At 35.4% G+C, this 22,365-nt stretch overlaps 1 protein-coding gene across 1 annotated transcript; it reads left to right on the top strand.

The window, feature by feature from the left end:
* Positions 1 to 653: 653 nt before the first annotated feature.
* LOC131655802 (uncharacterized) lies at positions 654 to 1,833 on the top strand. The gene is made up of 3 exons (XM_058925610.1): positions 654 to 808; positions 954 to 1,042; positions 1,398 to 1,833. Exons 1-3 carry the CDS (start codon positions 779 to 781, stop codon positions 1,543 to 1,545), a joined length of 267 nt encoding a protein of 88 aa, XP_058781593.1. The 5' UTR covers positions 654 to 778; the 3' UTR covers positions 1,546 to 1,833.
* Positions 1,834 to 22,365: the final 20,532 nt, after the last annotated feature.

Raw genomic sequence — 22,365 nt, 5'->3', positions numbered from 1 at the left:
CCTATCAGGCCGGCTTATTTAAATAAATATGAATACTTTTTTATGATCATTATGTTATGTTTTGTACCTTAATTTAAAATACATAAATAAAACTTGATTATCATGAAGAACTTGTGAAAATAAGATGAAAACACCTGATTTAAAATACATAAACAAATGCACTACGACACGGTTTTATATGCATTTATTTATTATTTTTTCATTACATTAAAATAAAGAATAAAGTGTTTTCGGGAAGGAAGAAAAGTGCGACGTTCGATGGATGTGTTTACTTTTGCAATTAATTTTGATAGCATTTTTCTTTACAAGTGATTGACTCGCGTTGTAATACGCGTTTGGTTGGTGATCATAGGAAGACGGAAACCAGCTTTTCAAGTCGTATTTTTTCACTCAAATATAAAAAAAAAACATTATTTAAACCTCTAAATAAAAAATTTATTCTCAAAATTGAATAATTTCACGTTGGCGAAAAGAAGTTCACAGAAAAAGACATAACTAAAGTAAGAACCTTCATTGACAAAAATTGAACGCAACTATTAAAACAACGACGGGTCGTACATTGCTGACCTAATCTCACATTTGGTACACGCATATTTCCCCTATTTTTAGGGTTATTTTATTTGGCCCTTTTCTTCGGTGTCACGTTCACATATATAAACTTCATAAACCTCATTCTCCCAATTCACAATTCTCATTCTCCAATTTTGCTCCGTCTCCATTGTTTTCTTCTGGAAGCGGGGCATCTCCTTATTCATCAATTCTTGCATCTCTTCTCAACATGGCTCCCAACAGATGGATTAGACCTGAGGTACATACATACTTCAACATTCCTTATGTAACAGTTCCATAATCCTTGGATCTGAATTTATAATACATGATTTCATTATTAATATAGCTTTTATGGTTATATGATTTCGTATAGTAATTATTTTGGCATGTGATGATGTGAATAGGTATACCCACTTTTTGTGCCTGTTGGCATGGCTGTTGGCCTCTGTGCTATGCAACTTGTTAGAAACTTAACCACTAATCCTGAAGTCAGGTATATTCGTTATCTTTCTTCAAATCGTGTTCAATCTCTATTCAAATTTTGATTTTATGTCTTGCATGATTTGTGTTTGTGTTTATGTCTATGCATGTCGCAACGAAACTAATAAATCTATTTTATAAAAAAGTTTGTTGGATCTGTTTTTATATAAACTGTTATTGGTTTTTAGATCTATTATCATTAGGCCTGAATTTGATCCATTTAACCGATTCTGCTTAGTGGGATATGTCGCTCGGTTGTTGTATTATCGCTATAACATTGGGCAATTATTGATATGATGCGCTGCTTTTTCTTTTGGGGGGTTTTTATGATGTATAATTGAATTCTTAAATTTGATTTATTGTTTCAGGGTAACCAAACAGAACAGAGCTGCAGGAATTCTTGACAATCAAACCGAGGGTGAGAAATATTCTCAACACTTTGTGAGGAAGTTTGTCCGTGGCAAGAGCCCTGAGATTATGCCATCCGTCAACGGCTTCTTCTCCAATCCAAACTAAGTAAAACAGATGCCAAGCCTTTTTGTTGTTCTAGAAAAATTTGATTTATGGGTTTAAATAATTTTTTTGGCTTTCTGTTCTTTTGAATTGAGAAGTAGAAGGTTGTAAGGAATTTGATTTTTCAGGATATGATTGTGTAATTTCTTGTTGGATGGCATTCAGTTTGTCTCCACAATAAAGATTTATACTTACCATTGTTGGTGTTTATCAGTTTTCTTTGATATTGTTGGTAGGAATGTTTTTGTATTTGCTGATAAAATAATATTTCATCAAAGGAATTTGCATCTATCTCCTCTCTTTCTCCCATACCTATCAATAGTTAAAAGATTTTTCAATGAATTGTACTGTCATAACTTTTGATGCCCAGAATTGTTTTCTTTACAAGTAAGGTATTTTTCTACAAATGTATATCTTTCTCATTGGATGAATCTTTTTGAATGTGGGTTGGTTGATATGATCGGGTTCAAAAGTGTTTCTTGACTCATTAGGTGAGTCTTCTTAAATGTGTGTTGGTAATATGATTATGTTGAGGAGTCTAGAAAGTTCTGAAAGTGTCAATGGACTAAATATTTAGGGTACAGGAGACTTGGACACCACAAGTTTACCAAAAACCTAAGGCATTAGAGATATGAGTCATTTCTCTCATAAATCCAACATTTCCTCCATTTCTAATCGATGTTGGACTTTATCAATCACACTTTCACAAGTGTGAGTTACACATCACTAACCTTGATTTACATTAGAAGCCATATTGGAGAGTTCAGTGAGTCTGAAAGAGTAAAATCAATGTGGAACTTACCACTTGTAGAACTTGTAGAAGAACCTGGTGAGCACCGGAAGTGTTAATGAGCTAAATGTCCATGAACCAAGAGTCTTTTAAGTCAGGTCTGTTAATGAGCTAATGTCTATGATCCAAATTGATGTGGGACTTTAACTATGATCCAAATCGATGTGGGACTTTATACAATCTCTCCTCCATCGAGCCTAACCATGTTTCTAATACCACATGTGATGTGGGGCTTTATCACTTGTTTTGGGGGAGTCCATGATCCAAGAGACTTTGATGTCACATATCCACCAAAAATCTTAAGGCATTATGAGTATGAGTTATTTCTCTTATATATCAAACATTTCCTCAATTTCTAATCAATGCGGGACTTAACCACTCACACGTGAATCTCAACAATCTCTCCACTAATATGAGTCACTCATATCACTAGCCTGGATCCACGCTAGGGTCCACTTCTGCTCTCCTTCGAGCCTGACCATAGCTCTGATACTACTTGTTAGGAAGTTCAGGGAACTTCGAAAGTGTCAATCAGCCAAACGCAAAGGTTTGAGGTACAAGAGACTTTAATATCACATATTTACCCAAAACCTTAAAGCATTAGGAATATGAGTATTTTTATCTTATAAGTCTAACATTTTTTCATTCCTAATCTATGTGAAACTTTACCACTCAAAAGTGTTTGTTGAATCATTTTCTCAAACAATATATACCTTAAAAGTGTTGGTAGAATAATTAATTAGTCTTTTAAAATGTGTTTGGTAGATATGATTGGATTCAAGAATTTAAAATATGTATTGTTGAAAATTGATCCAAACCTACTTACTATACATTGTATATAGATTATATACAGATTATATATATATATTGGATACAAAAATATAAAATTTATATGATAAAGTGAATTTTTAGCCCCTATTATAAATGAATTAATAGTTGAATTAGCATGTATATAAATTAAATATAGTTAATATAAAACATGAATTTTAGTTTATAATAAGAACATATTTTCCATATTTTTATTATAAATAAATTTTAACAATTTTTATATTTTTATTATAAATAAATTTTTAATTTTCTAAATTTATTAAATAATTAATATATTTAATTTATAATATAATCTAAATATACCATTTATTCAATAATTTAAAAAATCAAAATTTATTAATAACATAGAATAGAGAGAGTAAACTATAAAGATTAAATATGAAGAAAAAAAATTATAAAGATTATATACAGTGAATATAAAATAAGATATATAGGCTCTGTTTGGTAAGACATCTTTTTGAGCTTATAGCTTATGTCTTATGTCTTATAAGCTCATATGATAATTTAGACCCGTTTGGTAACGGTTTTTTCATCACGAGCTTATAGTTTATTTTACTAGCTTATAGCTTATTTTCCAGACGCTATTTTAAATAGCGTTTTAGCTTATGTCTTATAGCTTATTATTTTTTTTCTTCCTATTTTATCCTTATTATTTTAATTAAAATTCATTTTTAACCCTTATAATTTATTTTAATTTAAAATAAAATAATTATCTATTAAATATTTTTTATGTCATTTTACATTTATAAGTTAATTAAACCGCCAATTTTACCAAACACTTCAATGAGCTTATAAGCTATCAGTCTCAACCATCCGCTATAAGCTATAAGTCATCAGTCATCAGCCATTAGTCATAAGCTATAAGCTATCAGCTAGCTTAGCAGTCAACCGCTATTTTTATCAAACAGACCCATAGACTATATAATATTTTCTCTGGCCCAAAATAAATGTCGCATTTGTAAAAATAATTTTTTCAAAAATAAGTGTCGTTTTTAGTTTCCAATGTAATTTTAATTTTTATCTTTCAATTATATTTTAATTAATATTTTTAATTTACAATTTTTTTCACCTTTCATCAATGATAATTTGAATACACCAATAACTAATCAGGTTAGTTTGATAAAATTGTTATTTTCTCTTTTATTTATTTATTTTTTAATTTGAGTGAAAGTATCAAGTATGATAAATATTTTAGGGTAATAAAATAAGATAAATAGAGATAAAGTGAATATAAAATACAAATTTTTGTTTATAATAATAAGATAAGAAAAATCTCAATATTTATCTCAATTTTTTTTCAAAATTCAAGGTACATTGTACTGGGTGATTTAGAAAATACAAATTTTTATTTATAATAATAAGATAATCAAACTCTCAATATTTATCTCAATTTTTTTTCAAAATTCAAGGTACATTGTACTGGGTGATTTATAAAATACAAATTTTTGTTTATAAAAATAAGATAAGAAAAATCTTAATTTTTATCTCAATTTTTTTTCAGATTCAAGGTAGATTTAACACTCACACTTTCTTAGACCTAGTAATAAGAAAAGTTTTGGATTGTCAACAATCACAGCCTCTTGAATTTTGTTAGACCTAGAAGTAATAAAAGTTTTGGATTGTCAACGATCATAATCTCTTGAATTTTGTTAGACCTAGAATTAATAAAAGTTTTGGATTGTCAACTTTTAGAATTTTTTTTTTGAATATCCATTTTTTTTAAAAAAATTTCAGAAATAACCAACTTTTCAAAATAATTCCCCAAATGTCCATTTTTTGCTAAAAAATACACGTTGTCGCCAGGGGGGGTGGCGACAACACTGGGCCTGTAGAGCATTCGCCAGTGGGCCTGGCGCCCATGTGTATTTTTTAGGTGTTGTCGCCACCCCCCCTGGCGACAACACCCCCCCTTTATTTTTTTTTTCTTTTTTTTTTTGTAATTTTTTTTCTTTAACATTATTTTCTCTTAATTTTTTTTATGTTATACTTTTCAATTATTATTTCAAAATGGATTTTTTAAATAATTTTTTTTTCATGGTATTATGTTTTCGGTAATTTTTTACTTTCAATATTAATGTTTTCGGTACTATTTTCTCTTAAATCTTTGTAAATTTTATTGGTTCCAAATATTTTTTCCATGGTAATATTTGGTAATTTCTTTCAATATGTACCATGAACTTTTTTTTATTTAGTAATTTTTTTTGTGTTGTAACCCATAAAATTTATAAAAAAAAAGTTCATTTCATTGAAAGAGTAAATTACAAACATCATCGAAACTAATAACTATGTTGTGGAACTAGATCCACGATTGGGACATTTGGTCCTATTATGTCCTACCTCACGACATATACTACACTTCCTCTGCATTTTTTCAGTTACGTCCATCTCGGTTCTAATACGCCTGCTGTTTGGTCGACCGCTTTTATTCCGACGCATTAAATCGTTATGCCAAACTGTTTCCCCCTCGTACACAGGCCAATATGCTTCCATTGCTACCACCGGAAAGTAATTGTCGTATACGTTGAGCAACGTTGATACCTTGTAAATTTCTGATACCAAAGATAATGCATCAAAGTGAGTATGTGAACATGCTGCAAGGACATGGGAGCAAGGCATGCGATATGCTTGAAATTGGCCACAGTCGCACCAACGATCTGGGATATTGACGCGATACTGTTGTCGTGGAAGTCCCTGGTTGTGGTCAATTGTTTCCTTTACACTGAAGGTGTGGCCATGACGGTCGAACTCGGTCACCCGATGAGTGTTACCCTTGGCAGATTCCTGTTGTATATATTTCATGCAGACATCGCTATATACCTGTTGTGTTTGTAACACTGAATTCCACCTCTTACCTCGTGTGGCGAACAAAGTTGCCATCCGAAAATACGTAGCACTAACAATGGCAGTTACAGGTAGGTTTCGTATGCCTTTGAAAACCCCGTTCATTGATTCCACAAGATTTGTAGTCATGTGGCCCCACCTAGCCCCATCGTCGTATGACCTAGTCCATCTTGCTCTATCAATGCTGTCAATCCACCTCCCTGCATCTGGATTTGTCAACGCTATTTCTCGGCGGTAGTATTGAAATCCAGGTTGGTTTAAGGCATACCCCGCGTTCACCAAGTGGTTCTTCAAAAATTTATCCTTGATCTCTCTCATAAAATTCTGTGCTATGTGCCTAATACAGTAGACATGCTTAGACGGAGGGTTGTGCCAACCATTTGCCGGATTGTTGTATGCGCTGTCAATAGAAGCGTGCCTGTCAGAAATCAAACAAAGATTAGGTTGTGGAGCGACTCTAGCTCGGAGATTCTTCAGAAAGAAACCCCAAGCAGCAGCTGTTTCGCCTTCTACCAAAGCAAATGCTATTGGAAAAATGTTGCTATTTCCATCCTGCGCGACCGCCATCAACAAAGTTCCCTTGTATTTCCCATACAGCCACGTTCCATCAATTTGAATAATCGGCTTGCAAAAACCAAAACCGACGATGCATGGTTGAAACGCCCAGAATAGTCTATGGAAGATTCCATTACCTTCGAGAGGGGTTCCGTCCTGGGACTGTGCCGGCGGTGTCTCCAATATACTAACAGTCCCAGGTGAATACAATTGCAGTGCAGCCAGGTAGCGAGGAAGTTGTTGGTACGATTCCTCCCAGTTGCCGTAGACTATTTCAATTGCTTTCTGTTTCGCCAACCAAGCCTTTCTGTACGAAGGTCTGTATTTGAACACATAAACGCAATGAGAAATAATTGTCTTCACCTTCAGGGATGGGTCAGTTTCGACCAGAGGAATGATGGTATGACATATCATGTCATGACTGAGTTTTCGATGATCTTGCGCCATGTTAGTGGTGACGCAGGTGTGGGCTTGAGATATCGAACGTATCACCCACGCGTTAAACTTCTTTCTGAACGATGCCTTCAGCATGTATCCACATTCCGGGTTTTTGCATGCAATAGTGACTCTCTCTGGATTTGATCGATCGGCTTTAAAATCAACACAATTTGCTAAGTGCCAATTTTTTATAGCCAACAGACAATCATCCTTCGAACGAAACGTGTCACCCTCTTTTAACTCCTCGCTTGACCTCATGTATGGATTGTAGAACATATCGGACGATGGCTCGTCCTCTCCTAAATTAAGCGTTGTGAAATGTGCCGGAGGTGAATATGCATGTGTATCCGGTACTCGATCCGGTACTGGAACTTCTTCGTCACCTTCATCTTCGGATTCACGATTCACCAACTCATCAACAACATCTTCTATATCAGTTTCTTCGTCAATGACATGCTCGGGTTGTTGTTCGTCATCAACAACAGGATCAATAACTTGTGACTGAATATTTTGCGAATGAGCATTTTGTTCAACCACTATGTACAGTTCCAGATAATCATAACCAAAATGCTCATGGGTGAGGAACATGTTTTGAACCTCTAAGTCAGTTGTTATCTGTGATTGACAAAATATGACTGAGTTGTTAGGTTGAAGAAGGGGTTGTCGGTAAAATATCTGAGAAACTTGTTCTCTTATTTTGGATTCGATTTTCCTTTTTAGATAAGAGAAATCTGATTGTCTATTTAGAGCAAAACGTGTTGAGTTTGTGTTTCTAAATAGAAAACCGTTTGTGTCGCAGTGGTATGTCTCACCATTCATATGAACACGAACTTTGAACTGCGAGGTGGATGCCATAATTTTGATATGTGTTTGTGAAAGAAGAAATGTGAGAATTGTGTTGTGTTGTAAAAGGAAGAAATGTTTGGGAAAGTTGTGATGGTTGTAAAAAATAGTATGTGAAGTAGTTCCTATATATCATGCAAGAAATCTTACACAAGGGTAATGCATGCAAGAAATTAAGCAATAATTCTGCACAAGATAGTAACTTTGACATGACTAATGCATGCCACAAGAGAATCTCGTCCCCACCTCTTACACAAGGGTAATGCATGCAAGAAATGAACCAATAATTCTGCACAAGGTAGTAACTTTGACATGACTAATGCATGCCACAAAAGATAGGGCTGCATGCATGAAGATAGGGGGAATCGTTGCAGGAATCTATCAGGAATCGCTTCAGGAATCATTACAGGCGCATGCTAGGGTACAGGAACTCGTTTCGGACGCATGCTAGGGACAGAAAACAGATGGGGACCATGTGGGGCCCTAATTTTTATTCTTCAAAATTATTGTTTATGTTTTTCCCTTGTAAATGAAACCCTAATTGTCCCTCTATAAATTAGGGTTTCTTGTGTGCATCAGTACACACACGAAAAAAATGAGATCTCGAATAAGGCCAGATAGCACGCACCGGACTACTGAGCCTCCACCACCTGTAAGGCGTTTGGACTATCAACCTCCCATTGTTCGAAGAAACGGATACGTTATTTTCTCTGCCGTCAAACCTCCCATGCAGGTAATGTTTTGGAACATTCAATCCATGGACCAGCTTAAGAGAACCCTTCTCAGGTTTTTGGAGGGAGAGTGGAGTCAAGGCGAACAAATCAGATCTATCAAGAGACTTAGAACAAGGGGAGGTGCTTTTCTTGAAAGACAGCGTTGGTGGGAGACAATGGAGGACGACATTCAATGCACTCGAATGATGGAGGACAGAGAAGACATTGTCCTAACCGTTGTAATATCCTAGATGTTGCAGTTTCTTTATCATTTCAGCTACTTCTGTACCGTCCAATTAAATGCTCTGAGCATATATTAATGAAATGTTTTGTTAACATTACAAAGTTTCCAATTAGTATTTAAGTTATTAATAATTAGCAAAATTATTTTCCGCGGTATTTCACCCACTATAAATAAAGGTGTGTGTGTGTGTGTGGAGTTGAAGTACCAACTCTTTCTTCATTCTTACTGCAAACACTAAAAATGAACTCAGTTTGGGCTGTCGTTTTTTTTTAGGAAGGTAGTCACATGCGTGTCTGCCTTAACCCCCATTGGAATTTCCAGAGAATTGTTAGAGCCATCAACACTGGGTTTCGTCAACTAGATGGTCCGAACAGAAAAGTTAAACAGATAGATTACCGTTGTCCATACATTACGTTGACGGATAATAATCCAGAAGGCACCTACATTACTGCAAACACTAAAAATGAACTCAGTTTGGGCTGTCGTTTTTTTTGAGGAAGGTAGTCACATGCGTGTCTGCCTTAACCCCCATTGGAATTTCCAGAGAATTGTTAGAGCCATCAACACTGGGTTTCGTCAACTAGATGGTCCGAACAGAAAAGTTAAACAGATAGATTACCGTTGTCCATACATTACGTTGACGGATAATAATCCAGAAGGCACCTACATGTATTACTGGGACCGTGTGAAAGACGATGTGGACGTGGATCTAATGTTTTGGACACACAGTGGAGAGGTTAACCGAGGCGTTGAAAATCCACTTGTTCTTGCAGTGATACTCGAGTAGTTTAGATTAAGTGTTGTTGTGTTTGTTGCAATGATCGAGCGTGTACTACAAGTTGTTATGTGTTATTTTCTTAGATGTTTTGGTTTCTGTGTTGGTTATTGTCAATGTACCTTTTTAATTAATGAATGAATTAATGTTTTCCATAATATATATCTGCGCTAGTTTAATATAAAAGTCTCAAAATCTATTATAATTGTATGTTTTAAATGAATTAAAAATTATGATAATGCATGTCACAAATTATGATAATGAATTAAAATCTATTATAATATAAAATTCTCAACATCTAAATAAAAAATAAAAGTATATGATAAATCGGTGCATGCAATGGTTTAACATAATTTAGCATGACAAGAATGCATGCCTCTATAGCAATCTAGTCCCCCCACCACAGACATGACAAGACAAGACACTGCAGGGAATCTCGTCCCCACCACAGACTTGACGGGACAAGACACTGCAGGGAATCTCGTCCCCACCACAGACTTGACGGGACAAGACACTGCAGGGAATCTCGTCCCCACCACAGACTTGACGGGACAAGACACTGCAGGGAATCTCGTCCCCACCACAGACATGACGGGACAAGACACTGCAGGGAATCTCGTCCCCACCACAGACTTGACGGGACAAGACACTGCAGGGAATCTCGTAATAACCTATGCATTTTGGCTATAAATATGTTCCCAAACTTGTTCATTTTCTTCATCACCTCTTATACTTTCATCAGAGCAACTTATCATCAGAGCAACTTTGTGTTTCATCATCAACAAACATGTCTCTCCTAACTATGGGTCAAGAGCATCGAGGCACCATTGCAAACATTGCCACTTATGTAAGTTTGAGTAAACACTTAATTTTTTTTACTTAAATTTACTAATTTCAAATACTTATGGGAGGTGTTTTTTTTATAGGATGTCACGAGATTTAGGACCCGTGCTGGTAAGATGAATGCTCCTGACCCTTTGATTGTGGACTACGTTAAACGTGCGGGATTTGGTGAGGTAATGAACTTAACACATACCTCAGTTGATATGAAGTTTATATTAGCATTGTGTGAGCGTTGGAGGCCTGAGACTCATACTTTTCACCTTCCAATGGGTGAATGTACCGTCACTCTAGAGGACGTGTACATGTTGTTGGGTCTCAAAACAAATGGAAAGGCAGTGTATGGAAATGTCCAACAACCAAACGCCCTATGCGTCAAATTGTTGGGTGTGGATTTAATAGAGGGTGAGGGGCAACAAAGGGGTAGGGGCCAAGGTATAAAGCTTGCTGGCCTTCAGGAAGCTTATGTTGGGCTTAAATTGGATCAGTTTTCTGACGAAGAAACTATACTGCGGAAAACTAGGATGTATATTATGTTGTTGTTTGGTAGGTTTCTATTTCCCGAAGGCACGGGAAATAGTGTTAATTTTATGTACTTGTGTTTACTTGGGGACATTGATGCAATAAAGACATATAGTTGGGGTTCGGCTGTGTTGGCATACCTATATAGTTCCTTATGCAAATGTGCAAAAAAGGATAGTTGTACATTTAGTGGATGTGCATTCTTGCTACAAGCATGGGCATGGTGGAGGATGCCGGTATTGGCCCCTGCAAATCCAAACAGTTACGCCTTCCCTTACGCTTCAAGGTAACTTTTGGATCTTATTTTAATTATTGCTTTTTATTCTATTATTATTTGTAACTATATTGATTTATATCTTTTAATGTGTTTAGGTTCAATGCACTCGGAATGGATTGGTCCAAAACGCCTGATTCCAAAATCATTTTCTACCGCCAGCTATTAGATCGACTAGGACCCCAAGAAGTAATACCTCTAAAAATGTCCATTTTCTAAATATATTTTTAAAAATAACTATCTTCTATATTCTGAAATTAATATTATTTGCTTTGCAGTTTATTTGGCGTCCTTACTTGGAATTGGACCACGTACCCGACCTTGACGAGGCGGCTATTTGGACAGCAAAATCACCCATCATACGGTTCACCACTGTGGAGATGCACCCGAGTGACCGTGTGAAGCTCCAATTCAGCATGCATCAAGGTATCCCTGACCCACCTGAGCCTGACTGTTTGGGACGTTGGCATCTTGCGAAGGTTAGCGAACAGTGGTACGTACAAAATTACAAGTCCTTTGCCATAGAGCAGCGTAAAATATGGGCTCGTCGATCAAAAACGGTTCTAGAATTTCCTGTGGCGCCGGGAGAAATGAAGCCAACTGTTGAGTATGTAAACTGGTACAGGTCCGTCACAAATCCTAAAATGATTGTGTCTGCCCCTTTCTATTTAGCTGACCCGCGAGCACAACCTCCATATTTTGGAGGACAACAACAACCACCACCAAATTACCACCAACAACAACAACCACCGCCACCAAATTACCAACAACAACAACAACCACCACCAAATTACCAACAACAACATTACCCACAACAACACCACCAACAACAACAACAAAGTTACCACCAACAACCAATGCAACCACAAACACCTTTTTACCAACAACATTCCCAACAACTCCACCCGTTTTTTTCATCCCAAACTCAACCACAAAATCAAGAATTCCATGCAGGGAGCTCTTCTAGATCACATTTCCAGGAATTCCATGCGGGGGGCTCTTCAAGATCACCACCAATGACCCCCGACATGGGCATAGAAGAAGAATACCCGCAATACACCACGTTCGACCAACACACATCACAGTACCCCAGCCAACAATTTGACTTCAACACACCGCCACAACCATTGTATTTTAACCAAACCGGATCCACCACCAACTTCCAAAACTTCCAGGCTGCACCCACTAGGAGAAATTTTAACCCGCCTAGACACAGCTTCGACAGCGCCGCGGGCACCCGCCTATCCTATGGAGGGAATTCTATAGGTCAAGATGTTGAAGATCCAGGTTTCATTCAGGGACCGTCGACTATGGCACAAGACGTACCAAATAGAAGGGGGCGTGGTCGCGGGAATAGGGGGGCATTACCAACTCGTGACCCGTCTACACGACCCATTCGGCAACCTCAATGTGGATCGTACCATGGTCCACGTGGCGCGCAATAAGATTTTTATTTGTATCTTGAATGTATTTTGTAATGTTTTTAATTATAATGTATTTGTATCGTTAATGTTTTTTGAAATGTCTTTAATTTTAATGTATTTCTATCGTCAATGTATCGTTATTGTATCTTAATATATAATTATTTTAACGAATGTCCAACTTATATTTTAATGTATTTAATATTTTTTAAAATAATATTATTTTTTTAAAAAAATATTTAATCTTAAAATTTATTTTATAATATAAATATAACATTGTTTTACTAACCAACTTCACAACTATATTAACCACAAAAATATAAGTTATTAATTAATTATTTTACTTATAATTCATTAACTACTTCCACTACTTCATTGATCAATAAAATATATATTATTAACCATGTTCAGACACTAAATTATAAATAAGTTAATTAACATTTATATTCCAAAAATAATTTTAACAAGATAGATAAAAAAAACAATATAAAAAAATTATTGAAAAATTGTTGTTAAAAAAAAACTAACAAAAAATTATTAAAAAATTGTAGTTATTAAAAAAAAAATACTGAAAAAAATTAAGAGAAATTAATGTTAAAGAAAAAAAATTACAAAAAAAAAAAAGAAAAAAAAAATAAGGGGGGGTGTTGTCGCCAGGGGGGGTGGCGACAACACCTAAAAAATGCACATAGGCGCCAGTGGGCCTGGCGAGTTCTCTTAAAGCCCAGTGTTGTCGCCACCCCCCCTGGCGACAACGTGTATTTTTTAGCAAAAAATGGACATTTGGGGAATTTTTTTGAAAAGTTGGTTATTTCTGAAATTTTTTTTAAAAAATTGGTTATTCAAAAAAAAAATTCCAACTTTCACAACCTCTTGAATGCATACAATCAACTATATTGATAATTGTTCAATTAAGATTGGATCATCTAAATAATGGTTATATATAAAAAAAAATTAAATATTTAATAAGAAAAGTATAAATTTTCTTTAAAAAAAGTATTTTATTTAACACATACCAAAACGTTTCTAGTATGACAAAACATATCGTTGTTTAGCCTATCGATAGGAACCGCGTCCCTTGAACTTATAGTCATAAAATTCCGTCTGACTTAAAATAAGAGTCTTGTTAACTAAGAAATTTTATTTCAAAATTAGAGTTTTTTTACATTTTCAATGCAACAATAATTAATTTTCACCAACTTTACCCCTAATAAATATTGACTGCACTACTTTAACTAAGAAATTTTATTTCAAAATTAGAGTTTTTTTACATTTTCAATGCAACAATAATTAATTTTCACCAACTTTACCCCTAATAAATATTGACTGCACTACTTTCAAGGTGCTATATCATACTGTATCTTTATGACAACCAATAATAATTATTAAGGACAATTTAATAAAATTCTTATATTTAATTATTTAATTATTACTTTTCTTAATTTATAAAGAAAAATAATTTTAAAAGACTTTTATTTTGAGATGGAGGGAGTAATTTAAATCAAGTTAATGGTTGACTTTTTCTCATATAATCTGTGTTAAAAAATTAAATGTTAATTCGAGTCTCATAACTTCTCATTGTAACTGATGTATGGTTGGACTCGAGTTAGAATGATACTAATATTCTCTGGTTCCTCTAAGCTCGACTTTTTGCAGAACATTTAATCATGTCTCGTCCCCTTCTAAAAAATCCAACACTTTAGCTTGTCGTTAGCTCCACTTACCTTAATCGTCATCTAGTTAAGCCTATAGATGTATTCCCAAAGCATCATTGTCTTCCTCTAAATTAGTTCTGCAAAGAATATATATTGTCTTCAATTGAAGTTTATGGAGTTGCTAAATATTGTGTGACAATTCCGGCTTGGAGGATTAAAATGGTGGTGGTGGAGGGATTGGATGCTAAAACTATGGTGGTTGAAGTGAAACTGATACTTGAATAAAGGAATCAAAAGAGATTCTTGAGCAATTGGTTGAGAAGTTGAGATTTGTCATGACGTTGTGATCGTGATGAGATTCTGATCTAAACTTGTATATCTTAATGTGGAGGAGTTTCTTTAGTTGCTAGAGTGAGAGCGTGTGTTATCTTGAAGTATGTAAAAGTGTTGATCGAACATTAGGAACTAGAATGGTGTTGCAATGAGCGGTTGATTGAGTTATTTTGGATCCTACGACTGGAGAAGGCAATAGAAAGTCGTTGTGAAAAGATTAATTAGTGACTGGATCGGTTAACTGAAACAGCTGAGGTGTTACAATGGAAAAGATCATAGAAAATTGATTAAAAATTATGAGAATCAGAAGATGATTCTCACATACGACGTCACTATACCTTATTGAAATGGAGAATGTATTAAGTGTAGAAGATGACCATCGTGTAAAGGCTTTAGGTGTGGTCGTTGATGTCTCCAAGGATCAACGAAGAAAGTATATATAAAGTTAGCACTTCAACGCTCCAATTAATGTCTAAGAGAGACAAAATTATGCAAGTATGAATAAGAAGAATATTTGAGCATGACTCATAATAAGACTTAAATAGGAAAAACAATTAAAACCGCCTCGAATGACCTTACTTTATATATATATATATATATATATATATATATATATATATATATATATATATATATATATATATATATATATATATATATATATATATATATATATATTCACCGTTGGATTGAAAGCTATTATCATATATATCACAGCTGTAAAATTTTACCTCAATCAAAAATCATTTGATAAATTAAAAAGAATGATCAAAATTAATTGTTTTCATGAAGTTTTGTAAGATGTTAGTTTTTATGCATCTCATTGACATGTCGGATAATTTATGATTAGTGATAAATTTTATAGACATGATCAATATGATAATAAATTTCAATCCAACGGTGGATTTTAGTATACGGGTATAGGAGAAAAGTTGTCAGAAGTGTCATGTTATTAAGTTTGACACATTGGTGTCATTTGATATCACATCTCTCTCTCTCTCTCTCTCTCTCTCTCTATATATATATATATATATATATATATATATATATATATATATATATATAAGGTGAAAATAAGAGGGAGCGTGGTGTGCTCCATTGTGATGCTCTAAAATGAAAGCACACGCATCCTCGATTAATAGAGTATTTAATTGGACAGATTGGTTTAGTTAGACAAAAACTTTGCTAATATTATTTTTTTCAACAAGTTTTAATATATATCTTGTTAGATATAGGTGTGATAATCCTGCATATCTTCAAGAATCGTGTTCGTTCACTTTCCGAACAAAGTATTTCGACCCTATTCTTGTCTGGGTTCACGAAATCTTTGCGGGAATAATTCTCGAAGAACAATCTGTTTCCGATAATAGAGAACATATCAGAATGTAGAGAGGAAGTCTGTAATTTCGTATATCAAATCGAGACCAAAAGACTCCTTATATAGGAGACCAATAATAGAAACGAACAGACACACCTTTTCGGAAAACAGTTATGTCTGTTGGAACGGGTGCAACTATTCAAACGAATCGTTATGTCCGTTGGGAACGGGTGCAACTATTCAAACGAAACGTTATGCCCGTTTCTATTATTCATATTCAATTACGCGTTTGGCTCGACGAGCGTGCACTCCGCACTATCCTAACTCGTTTCAAACTTAACGCATAATTGCATTGGCCTATAGTAAATCACATTACTACCAAAATGCATTGATGATACTAAAATCACCAACAAACTCCCCCCATTTTAGTATAATCCTTGATTTACTTTACAGGTATAACGATCAAACAAATGCATAGAAGAAAATGTCTTACGATTGAATTTTCATCTTAGTACAAATACACATTCCAAATATTCGAAAATCGGGGTATCATAATGATTGAACCCGTCAATCCATTTGAATATCTAAAGATATAGTACACATATGTTTCTTACAATACTCTACTATTCATACTTGACACTTTACAAGCCATGTGTCCTTATCCATTAATAAGCATATAGGAAGCCAAGTCCAAGCTTCTTGAAGAGGCAAAACTTCATGCTCACATAGGTGATCCTTTTAATCTTGCACCTGCATTTGCAATTTTTCAAAAGAACCATTAAGAAGATATACTTCAACCTAGCCATCACTTGCAGGTCTGAGCATATACCTTGGGAAGATAAATACAATTGCTCCAATCTTTAACTATGATCTTTCCACATTGAATTCTGCTTCTAACGTTGTATTAGAAGGGAATTGGGTATACCATAACTAATAGATTTAAATGGACTTTAATCCCATCCCAATTACCGACTTCTTCACTAAGTCTCTTGCTAACCCCTTCGTCAAGTGGTCAGCTAAGTTTTGTTGCGACCGAACAAACTCAATAGATATCACCCCATTCATGATTAATTCCCTAATCATACTATGTCTAATACCCAAATGTCTAGACTTTCCATTGTATATTTGACTATATGCTTTAGCCAGTGTGGCACTACTATCACAACGGATAGAAATTGGTGATATCGGTTTAGGCCATATCGGAATCTCATATACCAAGTTCCTTAGCCATTCTTCTTCTTTACCAGCAGCAGCTAATGCTACAAACTCAGATTCCATTGTGGAACTAGTTATACATGTTTGCTTCTTGGAAGCCCAAGAGATGGCACCTCCCCCAAGCAAGAACACTCATCCACTTGTAGAGGATGAATCTTCAACATTATTTATCCAACTAGCATCCGAATAACCCTCTAACAACGAAGGAAATCCCATATATGACAATCAATAATTCATAGTACCCTTCAAGTACTTGAATACCCTAGTTATCGCATGCCAATGATGTCTACTAGGATTACTAGTAAATCTGCTCAACTTTCCAATCGCATAAGCAATATCCGGTCTAGTGCTAATCATAGCATACATCAAAGAGCCTATAGCTCTTGAGTATTCGAGTTGATCCACAGGTTTACCTGTATTTGGCATAAGCTTTTCTCCTGGATCCATGGGAGTACTTACTGGAGAACAATTTTCATAATTGAACTTCTTGAGTATTTTCTCAATGTAATGAGATTGCGTAATTACAATCCCCTTATTCTCCCGTTTAATCTTAATACCAAGAATAACGTCCGCTTCTCCCATATCTTTCATGGAGAACTTTGATGACAAGAAATTCTTTTTTTTTATCAACTTGATTTTGGTCGGTGCCAAAGATCAACATGTCATCAGCATATAGACAAATGAAAACTCCTTTACTGGATGTATCAAATTTGCTATATACACATTTGTCAGCTTGGTTTAGAATGAAACCATTAGACAAAACAACCTCATCAAAATTTTAAAGATATAAATTTCAATAGATTTGACTACTTTGGTAATCAACAAATCCATATTTTAAAATTTCAAAATTTTTTAATTTCAATTTATCATTTACCGATATACTTATTCATATTTATTATGAATATGTCTATTTAAATTTTGAAATTATTTTCAAACACATTCAATATCTTGAAGCATTGCAAAAAAAATTAGGACATAATGAATGCTAGGAGACTTGCAACATCGTACAATCAATTATATTAAATAAAAGAAATCACACTTTTTTTTGAAGCAGTAACTAATAAGCATTTTAAAGTTTTGTATTATTGCAATTCATGTTCTAACCATTCGTTATTAAAAAAAAACTAACAAGTAAATCTGTATCCTATATCATAGAATTTTCTAATACATGAAATAAATATTATAATAATTTTATTAGAATATTGATCGATAACAGTAATTTCAGTAACAACATAACCATGAAATTATTATATGCAAGTCATTTGTTTTTGAAACGGCTCAATCGTTCACACATGTAATTAGATAGTAATGTACTGTTTCAAACATGTTATTACAAAATATTTCCATTTGCCATTACCGCACAATCGTTCATGCATTTCTCGCTGTGCATACACGTTCATGAGAAACATGAAATTTGTAATACCGTAACAATACACTTTATATGATAGGTTATTAAAGCACTATTATCAATTAATTTCGGAAAATCATAATATCTATAACCTTGCTCTGATATCAACTGTTAGCAAAATTTTATGTTTTGGATCTTGATATCATGATTTTCACAGTGTTCTAATTTCTATAATAAACAGTAAAAACGTACCTGAATTCATATTTTTCGTGTGTTCATCATATGTAAATTGTCCTTGAAACTTGTCCAATTTTCCGAAACTTTTAGTCATCTCCTTGACGGTGCTTCCTCCTCCAGCCATGATTATCAGAAAAAATACTTTGTTCGTTTGTTAGATATAGGTGTGATAATCCTGCATATCTTCAAGAATCGTGTTCGTTCACTTTCCGAACAAAGTATTTCGACCCTATTCTTGTCTGGGTTCACGAAATCTTTGCGGGAATAATTCTCGAAGAACAATCTGTTTCTGAAAATAGAGAACATATCAGAATGTAGAGAGGAAGTCTGTAATTTCGTATATCAAATCGAGACCAAAAGACTCCTTATATAGGAGACCAATAATAGAAACGAACAGACACACCTTTTCGGAAAACAGTTATGTCTGTTGGAACGGGTGCAACTATTCAAACGAATCGTTATGTCCGTTGGGAACGGGTGCAACTATTCAAACGAAACGTTATGCCCGTTTCTATTATTCATATTCAATTACGCGTTTGACTCGACGAGCGTGCACTCCGCACTACCCTAACTCGTTTCAAACTTAACGCATAATTGCATTGGCCTATAGTAAATCACATTACTACCAAAATGCATTGATGATACTAAAATCACCAACATATCTAACGTAAGTTTGAAAAAAAAAGGGCTTAAAGCCCAATAAAAAGAACACTACATTGGTATCAACCGAGAAACAAAGAATTCAACGCGGTCATTCTCTAGTAAATGGGACATGAAAGCAGGACAAACATCAAAGATACACATAACTTCACGAAGATTAATTTGAAGATTAATTCCTCTCTTAGTTAGAGCATCAACACAATAATTGGCTTCCCTATACACATGTTTCATTTGGACAGGCCAATCTTGCGATATAAGAGCTCTAATCTGCATCTATAAGTTCTTTCTCATGAGGCAATTATTGTCCTTTGTATTGATATCATCCACTAATATTTGAGAATTAAGATTAATATCAACAACTTCAATTCTCATGGATTTTACTAGTTTCAGTCCTTCAAGTAACCCCCATAATTATGCTATGAAGGTAGAACAGTCGCCGACTTTTTCGCAAAGTCACCAAGCCAGATTCCTTCGTAATTTCTAACTATACTTTCATATTTGACGCTACCAATATTGCTACAAGCTCCATCAGTATTGAGCTTAATCCACCCCATAGCTGGTGGCTCCCAATTGATTTGAGTCAATTCTCGATATAGCTGAGTAGATGTGTTTGCTGCTAGTTCCGCATTATGATAATTCTACAGCATCATGTACACTTGGTTCATTGAATTATCGGTCTAACAAATCTATCATCATGAAGCTTTTTATTATGCCAATTCCATAAACTATGGCAAGTCGTTATCCAAAAAAACTTTCCAGTCACCATCTACATTCCCAGCCCAAATTTTGATTTAAATTTATGGCAATCCATTGATGCTCTAATAAAGTTTGAATCTATCGCAAGTTTGAATATGCATTTCATGTTAGATATTATTGCAATTTTTAACATTTTACTTTACGAGGTACAAACGGCTTTAATACTTTTATGAAAAATGAGCTTATATAAATGTAGAGAATTTTTCAACCAACCCCATACCCTTCTTACGCACCATCGAATTGACCATTTTTCCCTCGTGCTTCCGTAGATGCATCTCCGGAAGCACCTTTTTTTTTGTTTAACGTTGCTTTGTTCCGTAGATGCATCTACGGAAGTCTTCCTTAGGTGGATCTATGGAAAAGTTTGGTGTTATAACTCGTGCCAGACCCTTCCCCTCCCTCATTCTCTTCATTTCAAACTCAAACTCAAACTCAAACTCTCCTCATACTCTCTCAACCCCAAACTATTTATCCCCTACCTCAAAAGTGATATCAAGTTCGACTACATTGTCAACATCAACTTCAAATCTCTTTCAAGTTTAAAGCGATATTTTAATAGGTAAGTTTTTCGAATTTTTAGTTAATTTAGAGTAGTTTTGAAAATGAATTAGAATGTGATATTTAGGAGTAGAAATGAATTGATAGGTTTAGCAATAATGTTTAGAGACAATGTAGGGTTTATTTGACGATTTAAACGGACGATAAAGTCACCAAAAATAGAGTTTGTAGTGGCTGGACTGACTCAGACGCCATTGTTGCATTTCTGAGTTTTAGTTGCTTTCGTAGATCCATCTACGGAAGAGATGGCGTTGGGGATTTCCGTAGATCCATCTACGGAAGCACCCAATTTATTTGACAACTAGCATGCTTCTGTAGGTCCATCTACGGAAGCACTCAAGGTTTTTGAAACTAACATACTTCGGTAGGTGCATCTACGAAAAGAGTATTTTTATTTTTAATTTCTTGTTTCTTTATATTTCATTGTTCATGTACGGTTACCTATGCAGACATTATGACTCACGGGCCAGATAGAGATATATATGGGAGGACTGCGCAGCACGCATCTGTGCGTCGCGAACTGGCGCATGTTATATCTCAGGTGACTGATGGAGCTGTTGTTCCACCTGATACACCCGCTACAGCCGGGCATTCGACATTTGTCCCAGTTGAGGGGATCTCAGCTGCTGTTTTAGTTCATACACCCGCTACAGCCGGGCATTCTACACCTGTCCCAGTTGAGGGACCTTCCCCGTCCACTACTACTTCACGGAGGCCCCAGGATGATGCTGAGGGTTCCTCACATATGCCACCCCCAGAGACGTCGTCTTGGAAATACTTCTACTCTTGTGCATGTGCCAGTGACGGGTGATGCAGGATCTGTTGTGCCACCTCCGCAGGGGCACGAGGATGAGTCGGTGCCAGAGCCTAGATGGTACCATGGGGGTCCTATAGACGCGTCCCTTTTGACAGGGTATGACGATCATGTAACTAGGCGTATATGGGATGGAAGATTAAAGATCTCGCAGCCTGACGAGCCATGGTTTCAGGAGGTATTGGCAGCTTCAGGCATGAAGGACCTCTGTATGTCGGCTACCATACTATACATAATGGTATGCTTGCGGCCTTTGCAGAGAAATGGCATCCTGAGACATCCTCATTTCATCTACCCCACGGTGATATTACCATCACCCTTGATGATGTGGCATGCCTATTTCATCTTCCTATCAGGGGTACCCTCTTTCGTCACGGTAGGATGACGAAGGCCCAGGAGATGTTGATTGTTGAGCTGGGGGTTGATCCCGATGACGCCCTTCTGGTTTAGCTTCCTGTAGAGACGGTATGATGCGGAGCTCACTGCGGTACACCAGGCTGAGGGAGACGAGTTGGAGCAGGATACACACATAGAGTGGGCGCTGAGATGCTACTTCCTATATTTGATAGGCACTCATCTCTTTGTGGACACGAGCTCGACGTACACAGACGTCGTCTACCTGACGTACTTATCAGATATAGCACGTATCCATGAGTACAACTGGGGAGCGGCTGTACTAGCATACAGTTACCACAGACTTTGAGAGGGATGCCTGTGGAAGGCAAGGACAGTTGCGGGCAGCTGTACTCTATTGGTGGTAACAATCTTATACTTTTATAGTTTTTTTTTAATATTTTTTAGATAGTACTTTAAAATAACCGTGTTTTTTTTCAAGGTTGAATACT

Source organism: Vicia villosa, linkage group LG3 (genome assembly GCF_029867415.1).
Source record: "Vicia villosa cultivar HV-30 ecotype Madison, WI linkage group LG3, Vvil1.0, whole genome shotgun sequence".
NCBI classification, from domain to species: Eukaryota; Viridiplantae; Streptophyta; class Magnoliopsida; order Fabales; family Fabaceae; genus Vicia; species Vicia villosa.
This window is presented reverse-complemented; position numbering and strand designations above follow the sequence as displayed.

Excerpts from the sequence above, each read along its gene's own strand:
- LOC131655802 (XM_058925610.1), top strand. The coding sequence starts at position 779 with ATGGCTCCCAACAGATGGATTAGACCTGAG. Across the intron at positions 809-953 it reads ACAGATGGATTAGACCTGAG|GTATACCCACTTTTTGTGCC; the intron begins GTACATACATAC and ends TGATGTGAATAG. Across the intron at positions 1,043-1,397 it reads ACCACTAATCCTGAAGTCAG|GGTAACCAAACAGAACAGAG; the intron begins GTATATTCGTTA and ends TTATTGTTTCAG.